The following is a 17,177-nucleotide window of genomic DNA, read 5'->3' as shown; positions in this document are numbered from 1 at the left end:
ATCAGCTTGCAGTCGGCCTGCTGGAGCCGACTTCATCATCGAAGCTCCATCGCCTCCCAACTTTCCCAGACACACCAGCTCGCCCACCCACGGCCAGCACGACACCACACGCCGCGGCCTTCTACTCCGGCGCCCTCCACCACGCTAAAGCCCTTTCTATCTCTCTCTCTCGACCCGGGCGTTTTCACGCATCCGCCCCCCGCCGCCCAATCTCTCTAAGAGGCATGTCTGCCGACCAAGAGCGGGAGCACGCGCTCCAGGCCCTGCGGGCCAAGCTCATCGAGTCGCGGGAATGGGAGTCCAAGCTCAAGGCCTTGCGCCTGGAGATCAAGGGGCTGGAGAAGGATTTCAACCAGACCGAGGAGAACATCAAGGCGCTGCAGAGCGTCGGCCAGATCATCGGCGAGGTGCTCAAGCAGCTAGATGAGGAGCGATGTAAGGCACCCCGTCGCCGCCACGGCAGACCACCCTAGGCTCTACCCTCAACCCCCCCCCCTTACATCCCCTCCCTCCTAGGGGAAGGGGGGGATGACTCTCCCGCGTACCTCTGCTAACGTTGGTTCTCTCTGCCGTAGTCATTGTCAAAGCTTCCTCCGGACCTCGATACGTGGTCGGCTGCAGATCGAAAGTCGACAAGGCGAAGCTGAAGCAAGGGACCCGGGTGGCGCTCGATATGACGACGCTGACCATCATGCGGATGCTGCCGCGCGAAGTCGACCCTCTCGTCTACAACATGTCCCTCGAGGACCCTGGCCAGGTCAGCTTTGCCGGCATCGGCGGCCTCAACGACCAGATTCGCGAACTACGGGAGGTAATCGAGCTCCCCCTTAAGAACCCCGAACTGTTCCTGCGAGTCGGCATCAAGCCGCCCAAGGGCGTGCTTCTGTATGGTCCTCCCGGCACGGGCAAGACGCTTCTAGCGCGAGCCGTAGCCAGTAGTCTGGAGACGAACTTCTTGAAAGGTGCGAATACATACATTCCTCAACCCGACGGAGTCAAGACCAACCCCCCTCCCCTCTGCCCCGCTTCTTATCCTTCCCAACCCAGACATGGTATAGGCGTCATAGCTAATATTTCTTTTCGCACTTCTACGCGAACAGTCGTCTCATCCGCCATCGTCGACAAATACATCGGCGAATCGGCGCGGTTGATCCGCGAAATGTTCGGGTACGCGAAGGAGCACGAGCCGTGCATTATCTTTATGGACGAGATCGATGCGATCGGCGGTCGCAGGTTCTCAGAGGGCACTAGCGCCGACCGCGAGATCCAGCGCACACTGATGGAGCTGCTCAACCAGCTCGACGGCTTCGACTACCTCGGCAAGACTAAGATCATCATGGCGACCAACCGCCCGGACACCCTCGACCCGGCCCTGCTGCGCGCCGGCCGCCTCGACCGCAAGATCGAAATCCCCCTCCCCAATGAGGTCGGCCGCCTCGAGATCCTCAAGATCCACGCCCAGAGCGTCGTTACCGAGGGCGACATCGACTTCGAGAGCGTCGTCAAGATGAGCGACGGGCTAAACGGCGCCGATCTGCGGAACGTGGTTACGGAGGCGTAAGTCCATACCCCTCTCCTCCTCCTCCTCCTCCTCTCTGCCTTCTCCATGCCCGAAGCCATATTACCCCGCGGTTCACGTTGCAGGACGCTAATCCGATGTCCCACTTAGCGGCCTATTTGCCATCAAGGCGTACCGAGACGCGGTCAACCAGGACGACTTCAACAAGGCGGTACGCAAACTGGCGGAGGCGAAGAAGCTGGAGGGCAAGCTGGAGTACCAGAAGCTGTGATGGCGGCGAGGAAGGGGAAGTGGGCGGGGCGTAATAGTAATCACAATATAAAAGTATGAGAGCGCGCCGCCACGCAACACCACGCGGCACGGCGCGATCGACACCTTGCGGTATCTTAAGCCCGTCTCGCCTCGTCTCGTCTATTACCCCGTTCGTCCGCCGGACGGTGTCGGGGGAAAGGGGAAGTGAAGGCGCTAGAAACCCTATCCCGGGATTCTGCTACCGGGCCCATACACCACTATTTCCCCCCTCGGGCTTCAGCCGGGGAGGGCGCGCAGAGAAGTTTAGGAAGAGAGGGGGGTAGGGGTAGGGGGGGGGAGTGGGAGAGAAAATAAAAGCTAAAAGAGGATAAAAAGGGTTACTCTTATGGTCGGACCGAAAGTTGAGGCCCGTTCTGAGGATAAAAGCGCGCATGCGCGGCGGCAAGATTAAGGAGGCAAGAGGAGGGGATAGTCAAGCTAGATCACGAGAGGGAGGACGTTTTGTCGCGTTCCCGTGTACGGACGAGCCCGGATCAGGGCCCGCCGGCACGCAGGCGCGGACGGGGTCTCGCGTGTATACTCGGAACAAGAGGGTCTATGGGGTCGGGCCCGAACATGTGCGTACGTGTTGCGTTTGTACAGGCGGGTATATGCAACTAGCTAGCTTCCTACACGGCGCATTTTTCTCTCTCCCTCCCTGATGATGATGACGGCGACGACACATCTCTACGCACCTATACTTACCCTTATCCGTAGAGCCGTCTCGGGCGTGTGCCATGCAAGTCGAACGGCTCGCGTCCGGTCTTGAGGGAGCAGATAGACGGGAACGGAATAAGCAGCATATAGTAGGTATAGCTTAGGCGCCCGGGCAGGCAAGCAAAGCAGGCCCTCACGCAGCACATCTACACGCGCACTTACGCAACAGCAGCGCCGAGGAGGCAGGCTGATACCCTTGCGGCGCCTCTCTGTGCCTGCGTACCGCATCCGAGGGACAGCCAGGCAGCCAGAGAGCTAGACCCTCACCCAAGAAAGAGGGGTGGCATAGTGCTGTATGTCATATGCCCACTCGCACAAGCCGCGACCCTCCCGGGCGCTCGGCGTGTAAGCCGTTAGCAGCAGCAGCGCGGCGCATACAACGATGCCCTAGTACCATCTGCTCGCCAGACCTAGCATAAACGGGCCAAGATACCCGTGTGGGGAGTCCTATGCGCGATGCGTGCGAAGGCGCAGCCGCGGTCGTCTGCGCCAACGCGACGAGCCGAGAGAGTCCTACGTCCCGCGAGCAGAGGCGCACAACCTATAGGTGCTTCGCGCCATCCTTCGACGCCAGACCGACCGCGCGAGGCCCCGTACCTGGGCTCTTCCTTAGCTGACCCCCCCCTCCCTGCCCCCCTTGGATTCTGCCAACCCGGATCCTCGGCGTCCAGCCAGCCGGTTAGGCGCTCTCTCGCGCTCGCGCAGAAGAAGCTAGCCGGGTGGCGTAGCTGGGCAGCGGGTCGAGCTGGGCTCCGGGGTGTACACGTCTTGCGCCCCCGTCGTCGCCCGGGTTGCCGTCTCGTTTCTATAAAAAAATATAGTTATAGCCTGCGCGTTCAGCCGCACCCCGCCGGGTGTGTCCCGGGGGGGAGGGTTTATGGCGGCTGCCTGTTCCGTACGTACCTGCCTATGTAAACCTTATACTATAGACCGCCAACATGTGCTATGCGGTAGCGCGCCGAGGTGGGTTATAAAGAGGGAGGTATGCTGACGAGGCCGAGCCGTCCTATGCTGGGCAGTTAATGCGAGAGCGGGAGTACTCATGTGTGCACCCCCGTCGTATGGGCCTTCCCAGCCTCCGCCGAGGATCGTAGGGCTGAGGAGGCGAGTAGTAGGCTAGTAGGTATAGTAGCTGTGTGCGTGGGATCGGTAGCCTGGCAAGATGCGTATCAGATATAGGTAGATAAGTAAGGCAGGAAGCAAAGATCCCCCTGTTCATCAATTGGCCATCTTGGCCTCCCGTCTCTCCCATGAGCATGGCGCGCATACCTGGAGGGAATGGACTTGGACAGGGCGGCCCCCCCTAACTATACATGGTGTGATAGCGGTAGTAGTGTTGTCAGGTAGGTAAGGAGATTGGCACGTAGAGACCAAAGATATCCAGCAAAGGGCGCGGCATATTCGCCATACCACTGTATACTGAGTATACCCCCAGCTGGGTTCCTAGTTCATGTTTTTGTGGTCTGAGGCAGTTATTCTCACAGCTATAGATGAGGCGATGCAGTACTACCACAGTGAAAAGCGTCAAACGCTTCCTTTCGCCTTTTGCTTTAGTGGCCACGCTATCAATCGGTCGAGCACAGTTCCGCAAAGGGCGGCTAGTCTTCGTGATGACGTCGACTTCGGCTCCCAAGCCGAAAATAGTGCGAGCCGGCACTTGGAAGACTTCGAGTAGGACTGTAGACGATGGCTGTGCATGTCGGCACAATAAGGGATGACCTTAACACCCGCCCAAGGCCGTCCTGACGAAGCAGCAGGTAGCTACCTCCAGCAGCGACTTGCTTTGAGAGGCCGAGAGCCCCTAAAGACCAGCCTCCGCAAGCTAGTTAGGCGCGTCTTGCATCTGGCTAGCACGTAGGAACTCGTCGCACATTGCCAGGCTGTATTAAGCTTCATTCTCTGGTCACGAGAAATGGCCCGAGGCAACAGGCACTCGAGGTCAGTTACTCGATGTTACCCACGGCGAAGTTTCCTGCGTATTGTATCAAACGATACGCCTCTGCGTGTACGTATTTCCACGTGTGATACCCCTTAGGTAGAGTTGCACTCGACCACCTCCGGACGTGACTGCAGGCCTCTTCCCCTCCCCTGTTGGTCTGACATCAGAAACGAGGACGGGTTTGCCGGCAAGCCTGCAATGGATTGGTGACCGACTCACGGCCTCGCAAGGGTCCCCGTTGGGTGGACCGCACTGCTGCTATTCTTAGGCAACTTGGCTCGGCCGTGAGTCGTTAGCTACCTAATGTACGTACGAGTATTCTAGTAGGTACCTGTCGACGAACGGTGATGTGATATGTGCCGGTGCTCCGGTAGGCGCTCTCTTCTACGTCGAGCAGCAGTTTAAAGTTTGATAGCATTGCAGACATCTACTAGCAGAAACGGAGGCTGCCGTCCGCGACGAAAGCGTTTCCGAGTCCTCGGGATCGACACCAATGCTCCGTCGACTTGAAAAATTAACGGCAAAGAAATGCCGACGCTGATGAGTCTTGAACGTTGGATCCTTTCAAGGATCGAGAAGATCAAGACGTTCTTTTTGTTGCCTTCAAGAAAAAAGATGGCTTCGTTGATCATAAGCCGCCCCACTAGACAGAACTACACGTAAAGCTCAGCCGCTCCGAGAGGCTTTGTTGACCATATTTACGTAGGATGGTGGTGACGCATGAATTGATCGGGGTTCGATCTAACCTGGACGGTTGCCGGTTGAATTTGTGTTTTGAGCCGCGGAAGACTTGCTACGAAAATTTCAGTGGTACTGCCTCTCTCTCGTGTTGTCCCTCGTTCCTCTGTCATACCCGAAAGGTGAACAGGGAGTAAGTAGGACGGGAAAAGGGGGGTCTCGACACAGCAACTAAATACGTGTCATTATCGTTACGCTGTTGGCCCCCCTTTTCAATATGTCGTCAGAGAAGGTCGTGTTCGGATGTTGACCTGTTTCTGATAACTATCGGGATTTCCTACACGGCTCACCAAGAAGCTTGGGGTGGAGGGTAGTATTCTGGTCAGCCTGGGCCAAGCCTCATATGTTCTCCTAAGCGGGTCGAGCTCAGGTACAGCCCCAAAAATAAAGGGGCCGCAGCTAGGATAATCCGGCGAGCGGCAAGGTAGCCCTGCACGGCGCCAATCGATCTTCACTCAACACGAAGACACCAATGAATGGCGTTGACACTCCATCGGGTGGTGGCTTGGGGGCTGGTAGTATCAGCTTAGCCCACGGATTTGTTCGGGTTTGTCGCGTACGATCTACCGCAATGTCGCTTTACGAGAGAAGGAGACGGTAGCAAAGCGCGTAAGGCGAGGGGCCAGACCAGTTGAAAAATATGCCGCGCGGAAAAATAGGTACCTACACGATTTCGGACAGCATTTCTCGTAACAGCTGTTTTGGCATGCAGGTATGTGCGTACATAGGGCGAGTTGGCGGGGTGGGTAAAGAATATCGCGGTCTCAGCCGGATATTGAATGTACGGCCTTCCGTCGTAGGACGGCCGACCTGATTTGTTTGTCGTATTAGCGAGCCGGAAGTATTGGCCACACGATGAAAGAGAGATTCGGCACGGTGCATAGGGCTGGGATAACGATTGGCCAGGACCTTGGGGGGATTGGAAGCAGCACAAAGACAGAAACACATGTTGATGGGAGACGAAGAATCTCAAACAAGGGCTGGTCGACTGGATCCCGCATTTGCAGCAAATAGAAGAGCCAGAGACAGGGCCAGGCCTGGCTTACGGTGCTTAACTTGGCTAGTTGGGATTTATGCTGCCGGGGGGGGGACTCGTGTTATTAAGTATGCGTATGCGTATGCGTACAACGGTGAGAAAATGCCACCGAATGCGATGAAGATGCGCGAGAGAGAGAGAGGGACAGAGAAGGGGGAGACGCATATGAAGATGGAGATGAGGATGGGCTGGGCCTCGCAAAGGAATAAAATAACCAGAGGATAACAATAAAATACATTCTACGTAGCGCATACGGGATAGACATGACGAGTCGGTGTCTGGGGGCAGGTGTAGGATGTTGAGGGAGGCCGTCGATGTTAGGTAGGTACTTAGTAATAGATAGGTGTAGGCACCCCCGGGTAGGTGCAGGGTGTTGCCAGGCTAGGTGTTTGTTAGCGTCAGTGGCGGCCCACCTAGCTTTGCACTTTCCAAGTGGGCTGTCGGGGTAGACGGATCCCTAGGTACCTAGGTAGGTACTTACCTAGGTAGGTAGGTAGGTAGGTAGATACCTGCCCGCCCACCAGCCCATCCATAGACTAGGTAAGGGCACCTAGGTGGGTAGATAGGTACTTGCCATGTGTATACGTGTACGTAAGGCCCGAGAGGGCGAGTAGGCTACGGAAATGTATGTACCTTAGAGGTTCCCCGCTCTGGAATTACAGGTGGAGTGGACACTTGTGCAGTACCTCAAGTAACATGGTCTAGTATTACCCGAGCAATGGGGAGAGGCACATGCCCGATAACATCATCCCCCCCCCCCTCCTCCCAATCAGGTACATACCTTGGTAGCCCCCCCCACCAACCGACGCAGGGTAGCTTACCTAGGTAGGTACGTAGGTAGTGGCCGTAGGTGGTGGCGATAGTGGGCGGCGGCGGCGGCGGCGGTGACAGGACAGGTATTCAAAGGCATGCTACTATCTGGTCTAAGTGGGTGGGTGACGAGACGGTACCGGCCTATACCACGTAATACTCTGCCGAGCCATCTGGCCCGCAGGCCGAGAATGTACTACGTAGGTAGTCTACACACACGTACGCGCCTAGGCCAGGTACCCCTCCGCTGCTAAGACTCTGGTGCTCCGATGGTGCAACTACAGGTTCCCCGAGTACCTCTATAGGCTGGTTGCTTGTACCCTACAACGAACCTGGAGACACACGCACACATCCATCCAACTTATATACATCCCATATCCATCAATACACGCCTCCTTCGACGTGCTGCCTCAACCAGCTGGACCTGGTAGCAAATCCCAACATCCATGGAATCGAGTCTAAAAGCCTAAGCCAGCAAAGCCAGTGCCAAAAACAAGCACCAAGCCAGCCGGCATATTTTCCCCTTCCTCACAAACAAGCCATCCATAACAAGTCAGGTCTATCCAGCACTACTTATAAAGCCCCTTCATCCCGGCTCGACCAACTCCCCCCCCTCCTCCCCCTTACCTGCCAACTTCCAAACCTCGTCCTTTATCGGAAAGCCTGTCTGTCTGTCTGTCTGTCACTCCCTCCGCCCTCCTTGCCTTTGCTTCTACGACCACCGCGACTATTACGACTACTACGATTCGGCTCCTCTCGCCCTTCCTCCCCCATCGTGTCCGTCTGACCGGCCATCCCCCGCCAAACTCACCGCCACTCACTTTCGTTTTCCTTCTTGATACCCTCGAGATCCCGTCGCCACTCCGCCACGGCTAGACAATACGGCTAGAGAGGTGCCATTCATCTATTCTTATTTGGCTACACCGGCGCGAACTCGCCATCAGACACAATGTGGTACGTAACAGTCCTAGGAGCGCCCCATGCCTCTCCTGCCGCTCTGTCAAGGCACAGCATGGAGCTTTGCGTGAAGAGATGCTGGGTTTTATCCTGGTCTACTCTGTGCTAATTCTGGTTTGATAGTGGGATCTTCGGCTACATCAACTACCTGGTCGAGAAGGATCGGAAGTTCATTCTCGACACGCTCGTGAACGGTGAGACACGCCAGAAAGCCCACCTGTCACGACCCGTCCTCCGCTTCCCGTAACCTGCAGCCTGTGGCTCTCGAGATGGGTATCCGGGGTCAAACCAAAACTACCCAAACAGCACGATATGAAAAAACGCAACGTAAACGCAGTGGATGCTAACTTTTGGGGGGGGTTCCCTTGCCATGCAGGTCTCTCTCGTCTTGAGTACCGCGGGTATGATTCGGCTGGTCTGGCAGTTGATGGCGACAAGAAAAACGAGGTTCTGGCCTTCAAGGAGGTCGGCAAGGTCGCCAAGCTCAAGCAGCTCATCGAGGAGTCCAAACCAGACCTCACCAAGGTTTTCGATTCACATGCCGGTATCGCACATACTCGGTGGGCAACTCACGGCCCTCCCTCTCGGCTGAACTGCCATCCCCACCGGTAATTACCTCCCCAATACCTCCCCTTCCCCCATAGTAGGGCTTACGAACCCTCGTTGCTAACTCGACCCGTCTTTTCTAGATCCGACCCCACGTGGGAGTTCTCTGTCGTCCACAACGGCATCATCACTAATTACAAGGAATTGAAGACCCTCCTATCTGCTAAGGGCTTCAAGTTCGAGACCGAGACCGATACAGAGTGCATCGCTAAGCTCGCAAAGTATCTATACGACCAACATCCCCGCATTGACTTTGTCGATCTCGCGAAGGCCGTTATCACCGAGCTCGAAGGCGCCTATGGTTTGTTGATCAAGTCCGTCCATTACCCCCATGAGGTTATTGCTGCTCGCAAGGGCTCGCCCCTCGTCATTGGCGTCAAGACGCAGAAGCGCATGAAGGTCGACTTTGTCGATGTCGAGTACTCCGAAGAGAACGGCGCCCTGCCGGCTGAGGCTGCCTCGCAAAACGTGGCCCTCAAGAAGCAGACGGGTAAGCTCCTGGCTCCGAACTCCTTGCTTGGCGCTCCCGACAAGTCTCTCCTCCACCGCTCGCAATCTCGTGCGTTCATGACCGACGATGGCTTGCCCATGCCTGCCGAGTTCTTCCTCTCCTCGGATCCTTCTGCCATCGTGGAGCATACCAAGAAGGTTATGTACCTTGAGGATGACGACATTGCCCACATCCATGAGGGCTCGCTGAACATTCATCGTCTCAAGAAGGCCGATGGCAGCTCAAATGTCCGTAACATCCAAACCTTGGAGCTCGAACTTCAGGAGATTATGAAGGGAAAGTTCGACCACTTTATGCAGAAGGAGATTTTTGAGCAGCCCGAGTCCGTCGTGAACACGATGAGAGGTCGTCTGGATGTCGAGAACAAGAGCGTTACGCTCGGCGGGTTGAGGTCGTATATCGCCACCATCCGTCGGTGCCGGCGCATCATCTTCATCGCTTGCGGCACGAGCTACCACTCTTGTATGGCTGTTCGAGGCATTTTCGAGGAGCTTGCAGAGATACCCATCGCCGTCGAGCTAGCCTCCGACTTCCTGGACAGGGAGGCGCCCGTTTTCCGTGACGACACATGTGTGTTCGTTTCGCAATCCGGCGAGACGGCTGACTCGCTGATGGCCCTTAAGTATTGCCTCGAGCGTGGGGCTCTGACTGTGGGCATTGTTAATGTTGTCGGCTCGTCCATCTCCCTCCTCACGCACTGCGGTGTCCACGTTAATGCCGGCCCGGAAATTGGTGTCGCCTCCACCAAGGCGTACACGTCGCAATTTGTTGCTATGGTTATGTTTGCTCTATCTCTTAGCGAGGATCGGGCGTCCAAGCAAAAGAGGCGCGAGGAGATCATCGAGGGTCTCTCGAACATCTCCGGCCAGATCAAGGACATATTGACACAGGATCAGTCTATCAAAGAGCTTTGCGCGAAGACGTTCCAGAACCAGAAGTCTCTGTTACTACTAGGACGTGGCAGCCAATACTCGACTGCTCTCGAGGGCGCTCTGAAGATCAAGGAAATTTCCTACCTTCACTGCGAAGCTGTCATGTCCGGTGAACTGAAGCACGGCGTATTGGCTCTGGTTGACGAGAACCTGCCCATCATCATGATCCTGACCCGCGACGACCTCTTCAAGAAGTCGCTCAACGCTTATCAACAAGGTACGTGACACGGCCCCCCCTCTCGTTTCGTAGATCGGCTTGGATGGGCCCTAACCGGTCGTATAGTTGCTGCCCGTGGCGGGAAGCCCATCGTCATCTGCAACCCTGGCGACGAGGAATTCCAAGCTAGCCAGGCCCAGAAGATCGAGGTGCCTAAGACCGTCGACTGCCTGCAAGGTATTCTGAACGTCATTCCTCTACAGCTCATCGCCTACTGGCTGGCCGTTATGGAGGGGCTGAACGTCGACTTCCCGCGTAACCTGGCCAAGTCGGTCACTGTCGAATAAGCTTGCACGTTTGTACGATTACACTTATACCTGACGGGTTTGCGACGTGACGACGGAGTTGGCTACGAAATGATATCACCGGTGGATGGTCGGATTTAGGCCACACACGAGACGGCGCGCCATCATTTTGTAAACGGCAGCTGAATTCTTAGATGACAGCGCTGGACGGAAGTTATTATGAATGTTATTACGAACGGCATAAAGGAAGGCGAGATGATTCCTAACTCCTTCCCACCCCTTTTTGGGTGCCCCTTCTCCTACGATGGCGGATCCCCATGTATCTTCTCACTGTATCTTTTGGTGCGAAGGCACCCTCGTGCACCGTGGAGGGATGTAAAGCGGATTAACAGACGAGATTCCCAGCGTTCTCACTCCCCTCCCCACGTCTACACTAGTAATAGGGATTTGAGCATGCTCTCTATCACTTATGGGACTCTTGTGTGTCGGGAATTAATAAAAGCACACCGGAAATTAGCGAAGACCTTAGGAGAATGGGGGAAAGCGCTGCAATCAAGTCACACCCCCCGAGGGGGTTTCTAGCCTGGGTACAACGTGACGAGTTATCGTAACTGGCGGTGCCGACTCGGGACCTGAAAACGTGATGATAAGTCAACGCGGTATCCGTGGGTTAAGGAGAGGTAAGAGGTAGGTAGCCAGGGTACTAGGCCTAGCGACAGGGGTCTATAGTACTCTTATATACCTAGGTACACATGCAAAGAGAAGGCACCCGGGAGCCGATATACCCACGTCTGCGTGCCTTGGGTCGGGTGCTGAGGGGAGGAGGATGAGAGGGAGTAAAGAAGCGGGAGGCCTCGATACGGGTAGAGAGTGGATGGATAGATGTTGCGTGTCTAGACCCGGATCCTCGTCCTCGTCCTACTTGGATCTTGCCCTCGCAGCGCGATCGGCTCACGGGGCACGGAGCGATACGAGTTGCCTTGGATTTTTACGGTTATTTTATTTTTATTCTCCCCTCTCCGTTTGCCTTCGCTAGGCTCCATCAAGTCTTGCTCCGTGCCGTTTCCTCCTAAATACCTAGATACCTAGATTGCTGCCGCCTTGTCTAGTCTCGACCGGAGACGACGACCGGTGCCGGATGTTTAGCTCTACCTCGCCCCGCCCCGGGAAGACACGCCCTCCTTCGGGCAGACCGGGCAGCGACAGACCACACATACCCGGCGACGTGTAAACCTATACGCGGGCTTCCGCCTGCGCCGCCGACCCCCACCCGTCTGTCTGCCTTATACGGTCTGCGTGCCGTAGCCCTTGATGCGGTCGGCGAAGGCCCAGCTCTGCTGCTCGAGCTTCTCGGCCTCGCTGAGCTCGATGCCGTCCTTGGTGATGACGGCGAGGGAGTAGGTGTCGTGGGAGCGGGCGTCGCGGTAGAAGAGGACCTTCATGCACTCGCGGATGACGGCGACGGCCTGGTCGCGGGAGACGGAGGCGACGCTGGCCTCGTCGGGGACGTGGCGGCGCATGATGGGCTGGGCGAGCATGGAGCCGTAGCCGGTGGCGAGGGAGGGCGAGGTGAAGGTGGTGCCGCGCAGGTCGGCGGCGGCGAGGAAGGGCTTGTCCTCGTCGTCGAGCCCGGCGACCAGCAAGTGGTTCCACAGCGGGTCGAATTTGGAGCGGCGGTGGTAGAGCAGCTTCGAGAGGTACTTGTGCAGGCTGCGGGCGTTGAGCCCCGGGCGCTGCTGCGCCGACGACGACTGGTACGCCTCGTCGATGCTGAGCTCCGTCAGGTGCCGGTCGAGGTACTGCATGTCGGACACGTCGCCGCCGAAGCCCACGATCGAGGTGTCGGCGAAGGTGCGGATGCGCTTGACGTCGGTGAAGCGCGCCAGGGAGCCGTAGGAGGCTGTCGTAGGAAGGAGGGGGAGGGGGAGGGGCAGGTTAGCGCACGCTTCGTCACAGCACGATAGAACAGGAAGCGATGGGCGGGGAGAGAGACACGGTGGCTATCGTAGACGGAGAATGCGTACCGAGGTTATCGGCAGCCATGACGACGCCGTCCTTGAACTTCATGGCCACCACGGACGTTCCCGTTACGATGGGGCTCTGGGTATGTTGGTTGGGCCGCACGTAGGAGGCATCGTAGGCGCCGTAGACGTCGTCTCTGGGCTGTATGCGCGGGCAGTTGCTGGTTAGCACCTCTGCTGCTGCTGTCTTGCAGGGAAATTAGAGGGAGCCGGGTGGGCTGGCTGGCTTACACGGCCCCAAGCTTGCGGTCGGTGATCCATCTTGTATTAGAGAGCGAGGGAGGACGGACGGTGGGCAGCGGGAAGGGTGGGATTCCGGGAGGGATCGTTCGAGGCGACAACCGGGCTTCGGAATGGGCTCGTCGGGCTTTGGCCGTGCGGTGGGATTTGGCCGGTATCGATAGGGGTGGTGAGGAAGTTGAGAATGGACGACGGAGACGGGCCAGACCGATCGAAGTCGTGCTGGTTTTCGATGTGGCAGCTTCCCAGGTGGTCTCTATGGAAGTTGCGAGCTTGGAGTGAGCTGCGCGTCAGTTCTGCCTTCCCACCAACTCAAGCCCGCTACGTACCTACCTAGATAAGTACCTGCGGTAAGTATCGTAGGCCACCGGGTACCTAGGTGCCTAAGGTGCCAAGGTATGTATCGTGGTACCTGGTATGTTAGGTACAAGGGACCCGCCTTCAGGTTCTGTCAGCCAGCTGCAGCTGCTGTCGAGTGCCGGCCTGCTGCCCGCCAAAATTCTCGCATCTGATTGGCTCCGTGCCAGTATGCATGGGTATACCGTATAGCATTACTCCCCTAACACGATATAAACACCTACAACCTAGAAGTTACTCGCTATTTACGTCGAACTCGCCATCCTAAGGTATTCATACACGCTTGAGCACCCTGGTTATCTACAACTCCGCTGCGTCGGTCAAGTCACGTCAATTTCATACCTTGCCAATAATCTCTTCTTGAACCCCGTCTTCCGTTTCGCAAAACTCCAACCACGCCGCGAAAACAAGCATGGCTGGTCTCGTGGCCTACGAGAGTAGCAGCGACGAGGAAGAGGTTCCGCCACAGCAACAATCAAAGGTATGACAGCATGCGGCGAGAAGTGTGCCGATGGAATCAGAACTGGTAGGCACCGGACAGCACTGACTACTACCGAGACCAGTCACTGAAGTCAACTCAAGATACTACCGCGGGCCCTACCCCTGCCCATACCCCCCTCAGCCCCGCCATTACTACGAAAGACAAGTCAAGTAGGTCTTTCTTTTATTTTCTTCATCGGTTTCCTCTACATACATACGCCCCACGCGCCGTCCTAACAAGCCTACAGCATCTCCCGCCAAACCCAGCGTCCCAACTGCTTCCGCCACGCCGCCGAAGCAGCAAGCCGAGCCGCGCGGCGCGCCCATGATCGGGCCGCAGATCGGCCCCATCAGCTTGGCCGGTGCGGGATCTAGCTTCCCGCCGCTGGAGGAAGCGCCGATGGACGACGACGACGAGGAGGCGGGGAGTGTCCGGGGGAGCGGCGTGCTCGCGCTGCCGCCGGGATCGCCGTACTCGGCGACGCGGGCGCTGGTGCGGGACCTGACGCTGCCGGCGGTGCCGAACACGGACGCGCCGGGGGAGCCGGGGGGCGCGGCGGCGGCGGCGGCGGCGACGACGGCCAAGATGGAGCGCTTCCTGGCGCTGAAGCGCGGCGGCACCCACTTCAACGAGCGCGTGGCGCGGATGGCCGCCCAGCGCAACCCCGCCCAGACCGACAAGCTGCTCGCCTTCGCCGGCGCCGCCGCCCCCGCCGCCCAGTACCGCGCCGCCCTCGCCCCCGACCTCGGCCTCGGCCGCGCCCCCGCCGACCCCGCCGCCGCCTTCCCCCCCTGGGCCTACTACGAGCCCCTCCGCCACGCCCGCGCCCGCGCCCGCCCCCGCGGCGCCGCCGTCGAGTTCGTCGCTTCCGCTGAGATCGCCCCCGCCCCCGACGCTGGCTCTTCGAATCCCCACCAGGGCTCCGTGTCGTCGCAGGGCAGCGGCGTCCCCCGGCCCGCCCCCGGGAAGCGGAGGACGAGGTTCGAGGACTGAGCTGGAGGCCGCGGTTACTGCTGCTGCTTCTTCCTCTTCCTCTTCTTCGTCGCCACGTCTTGTGTGGCCCCGGCGCACTTGTGCTTATGAGACCTGCGCGCTGGGATAATTCAGGAAGGGTGGTCTACACGGTCCTGGGTCATTTGCGTTCTTGGGCTGGCTCGCCTAGTTAAGGCGCGCACGCAATTCTAAGAGATACCCATTTCCTTCACCCGCCTTGGCATCGTCACGGTTTGGCATGGCAAGACTACACTAGCTCTCCTCTCCTCTTTGGTGATTGCTTTGGATTTATTCGTAATACTGTAGACATAGAAAATCCCGTGTAGGAGCCAGCTAGACCCTACGTTCGGAGTAGAGTAGAGCGGCCGCCGTACTATAGTGGTGGTCCGGAGAAACACTACCTACGTAGGTGCGTAGTAAGTGCTGTTCTAGTGGACAGATCGATGCAGTGAGTGCAGTTTCCTTTCCTTCCCTCCCCCTCTCCCAATTCCCATATCAATCTCGATTAAACAAGTACCTGTGCCATCCTAAAACATCACTCGCCCTACTTGATATCAATTTACGCTTATTCCGTCGTTCGTTCGTTCAGTCGTTGTCGTTGCTTCTCGGCGGTACCGAAGGCTTGGGGGGCCGCCACGCTCTTCTTAGAATCGCTTCTGGGCGCGGTCGCACTCCTCGAGGAAGTGGTATATGCCCTCGAGGCCGTCGAAGTCCTCAGAACAATGCTCGCCGGAACTGAGCGCCGACGGTGGCATGGTCTCGTAGCCTTCGAGGTCCGGGGACGACAGCCACGGGTTCTCCTCGTCGGCTAGCAAGCTGAAGCCCTCGGGGAGGCCGCGGCGGGACCGCAGCGAGAAGCCGCCGCCGTCGCCGTCGTCCTCCCCGTAGCTCAGCGCGGTAGCAGTGGGCGCGAAGGGGAACTGGAGCGCGACCGCGACAGCTACGTCGTCCGCAAACTCCGGGTCCTCGCCAACGATGCCGCGTGTAAGCCCGAGGTCGTCGCACAGCGCCTCGACGGTGGCCGCGTCGACGCCGGGGAACCGGACCCGCAGCACGGCGCCGCCCTTCTCGAGGCGCACCGGCAAGTCGCCGAGGTCGGCCAGCTTCTTGACGTCGGCCAGCGTTGCCGTGAGGTCACGCAGTGCGCGGGCGAAGTCGATGGATAGGACGTCGATGAAGCCCTCGGTGTTGAGGGTGGAGGCGTCATCGAAGGTGAAGGCGGGGGTCGTCTTGGAGACGGCGCCGGCGGCCTTGGCAGAGGACGAGAAGGGGAAGGCAGCGGCGAGAGGGCTCAGGGCGGTGACGGTCGGGCTCAGGCGGAAGTCGACGAAGGCACCGGGGGCGCTGCGAGGCACGGCAGCCATGGCGCGGGTGGCCTCGTCCTCGAGGACGGAGACGGCGCGGTACTTGGGGTCACCGCGGGGGGTGAGGCCGTCGAACTGGGCGCGCTGCCCCGAGATCCAGAAGGCGCGGGCGGCAGCGGACACGCTCTGGATGACCTCGGCGGGGGAGGCGGGGCCGTGCGAGAAGTAGCGCACACCGCCGAGGCGGCCAGAGCCGAGGCCGTACCCGCTGGCGGACCGGGGTAGCGCACCACCGGTCAGGTTCGGGCGCAGCGTCGTGGCCCAGGGGGAGCGGCCGGCGGACTGGGCGATGGCGCGGCCGGTGCGAGTCACCGTGCGGAAGGCGCATCGGTCGATGCTAGGGGCGAGGCTGCCCGTGCTCATGAGGCGGCGGATGGCCGCGTTGATGTGCTGATAGTAGGAGGTGGACTTGGCGGGGCCAGAGGCGACCCTGGCGGCAGCGGCGGAGGTGGACGAGTACCACCGCCGGGACTTCTGCTGGCGCACGAGCGCGGAGGGGTGGATCGGCTGGCGGGAGCCGCGGGCGAGAACGGGCTCGAGGGCAACGTGCTCGACGGGGCGGGCGGCGGCGGCAGCCAGCTTGGCCCGGAGCATCTTGCTCGCCTTGTAGGCGGCGGTACGGACGGCCCGCAGCGCGGCGGGCGCCCATACGCCACCTAGCGTGGCGGGCATGGTGTCTGTCCGCTTCTGCGCGGGCGGGATGGTGAGGGTGAGGCGATGGTCGGTTTGCTGTTCGTTGCTCGGATCTAACGGGGACGGGAGAGGGGGGTCGGTGAGGAAGAAAGAGAGAGAGTGAGTGAAGCGAAAGCGTCGGGCTTGATGGGACCTTATTAACCTACGTAGGCCGATAAGATAGGCCGGTTACATAAGCGGGAGGGAGTGGCGCAGCGGTGCGGAGTCACATCGCCACGTCTCCGTGTTTCGTCGATTCTGTGGTTCGCGCCGGGCTTTGCCAGCTGTTGGCTGCAGGTGCACTTTTAGACCCGAATTTCCGAGGCCAATTCTCCTAAGCGCCTATTGTTTGTGCCCCACCAGTTTTTCCATTTCACCTTTTTTTCCCTCTTTTTTTTTTCGCTTCATCTCGCGTCCCCCTCACGTTTCTCCCAACCCAACCACATCTTCCTCCCTGACTGGTCCTCTGCTCTCCCGTCGCTGCGGAAGCCTAGAGGCCTCGCCGTCGCTGCGCCTTACGGTCGCAGCGGT

The 17,177-nt window shown here is 58.7% G+C and overlaps 5 protein-coding genes across 5 annotated transcripts; 3 read left to right on the top strand and 2 right to left on the bottom strand.

Moving 5' to 3' along the window:
• On the top strand, nucleotides 1-1,996 carry GGS23DRAFT_128047 (P-loop containing nucleoside triphosphate hydrolase protein). The gene is made up of 4 exons (XM_051511137.1): nucleotides 1-435; nucleotides 576-962; nucleotides 1,101-1,557; nucleotides 1,670-1,996. The coding sequence occupies exons 1-4, from the start codon at nucleotides 225-227 to the stop codon at nucleotides 1,788-1,790; spliced, it is 1,176 nt and encodes a 391-aa protein (XP_051370423.1). The 5' UTR covers nucleotides 1-224; the 3' UTR covers nucleotides 1,791-1,996.
• A 5,656-nt stretch (nucleotides 1,997-7,652) lies between these two features.
• Nucleotides 7,653-10,649, top strand: GGS23DRAFT_127988 (uncharacterized protein). Its single transcript, XM_051511136.1, has 5 exons — nucleotides 7,653-8,004; nucleotides 8,131-8,201; nucleotides 8,384-8,615; nucleotides 8,697-10,273; nucleotides 10,340-10,649. The coding sequence occupies exons 1-5, from the start codon at nucleotides 8,000-8,002 to the stop codon at nucleotides 10,558-10,560; spliced, it is 2,106 nt and encodes a 701-aa protein (XP_051370422.1). The 5' UTR covers nucleotides 7,653-7,999; the 3' UTR covers nucleotides 10,561-10,649.
• A 1,152-nt stretch (nucleotides 10,650-11,801) lies between these two features.
• Nucleotides 11,802-12,800, bottom strand: GGS23DRAFT_605995 (proteasome endopeptidase complex, beta subunit; the record flags this gene model as incomplete). The annotated part of the gene is made up of 3 exons (XM_051519849.1): nucleotides 11,802-12,418; nucleotides 12,543-12,681; nucleotides 12,771-12,800. 3 exons carry the CDS (start codon nucleotides 12,798-12,800, stop codon nucleotides 11,802-11,804), a joined length of 786 nt encoding a protein of 261 aa, XP_051370421.1.
• A 542-nt stretch (nucleotides 12,801-13,342) lies between these two features.
• On the top strand, nucleotides 13,343-14,851 carry GGS23DRAFT_611316 (uncharacterized protein). Its single transcript, XM_051520397.1, has 3 exons — nucleotides 13,343-13,617; nucleotides 13,700-13,787; nucleotides 13,865-14,851. Exons 1-3 carry the CDS (start codon nucleotides 13,549-13,551, stop codon nucleotides 14,608-14,610), a joined length of 903 nt encoding a protein of 300 aa, XP_051370420.1. The 5' UTR covers nucleotides 13,343-13,548; the 3' UTR covers nucleotides 14,611-14,851.
• Nucleotide 14,852: 1 nt separating this feature from the next.
• On the bottom strand, nucleotides 14,853-16,803 carry GGS23DRAFT_126999 (uncharacterized protein). Its single transcript, XM_051511134.1, has one exon. It carries the CDS (start codon nucleotides 16,644-16,646, stop codon nucleotides 15,255-15,257), a length of 1,392 nt encoding a protein of 463 aa, XP_051370419.1. The 5' UTR covers nucleotides 16,647-16,803; the 3' UTR covers nucleotides 14,853-15,254.
• Nucleotides 16,804-17,177: the final 374 nt, after the last annotated feature.

The sequence above is a fragment of the Durotheca rogersii genome (assembly GCF_024521655.1).
Source record: "Durotheca rogersii strain YMJ 92031201 chromosome Unknown GGS23scaffold_16, whole genome shotgun sequence".
Lineage (NCBI taxonomy): Eukaryota > Fungi > Ascomycota > Sordariomycetes > Xylariales > Xylariaceae > Durotheca > Durotheca rogersii.
The sequence above is the reverse complement of the archived record's forward strand: the minus strand, read 5'-3'. Positions and strand labels throughout refer to the sequence as shown.

Excerpts from the sequence above, each read along its gene's own strand:
- GGS23DRAFT_128047 (XM_051511137.1), top strand. The coding sequence starts at position 225 with ATGTCTGCCGACCAAGAGCGGGAGCACGCGCTCCAGGCCCTGCGGGCC. Across the intron at positions 436-575 it reads GCAGCTAGATGAGGAGCGAT|TCATTGTCAAAGCTTCCTCC; the intron begins GTAAGGCACCCC and ends TCTCTGCCGTAG. Across the intron at positions 963-1,100 it reads GGAGACGAACTTCTTGAAAG|TCGTCTCATCCGCCATCGTC; the intron begins GTGCGAATACAT and ends CTACGCGAACAG.
- GGS23DRAFT_127988 (XM_051511136.1), top strand. Across the intron at positions 8,616-8,696 it reads CTGAACTGCCATCCCCACCG|ATCCGACCCCACGTGGGAGT; the intron begins GTAATTACCTCC and ends CGTCTTTTCTAG. Across the intron at positions 10,274-10,339 it reads GCTCAACGCTTATCAACAAG|TTGCTGCCCGTGGCGGGAAG; the intron begins GTACGTGACACG and ends CCGGTCGTATAG.
- GGS23DRAFT_611316 (XM_051520397.1), top strand. The coding sequence starts at position 13,549 with ATGGCTGGTCTCGTGGCCTACGAGAGTAGCAGCGACGAGGAAGAGGTT. Across the intron at positions 13,618-13,699 it reads CGCCACAGCAACAATCAAAG|TCACTGAAGTCAACTCAAGA; the intron begins GTATGACAGCAT and ends TACCGAGACCAG. Across the intron at positions 13,788-13,864 it reads TACTACGAAAGACAAGTCAA|CATCTCCCGCCAAACCCAGC; the intron begins GTAGGTCTTTCT and ends ACAAGCCTACAG.
- GGS23DRAFT_126999 (XM_051511134.1), bottom strand. The coding sequence starts at position 16,646 with ATGCCCGCCACGCTAGGTGGCGTATGGGCGCCCGCCGCGCTGCGGGCC.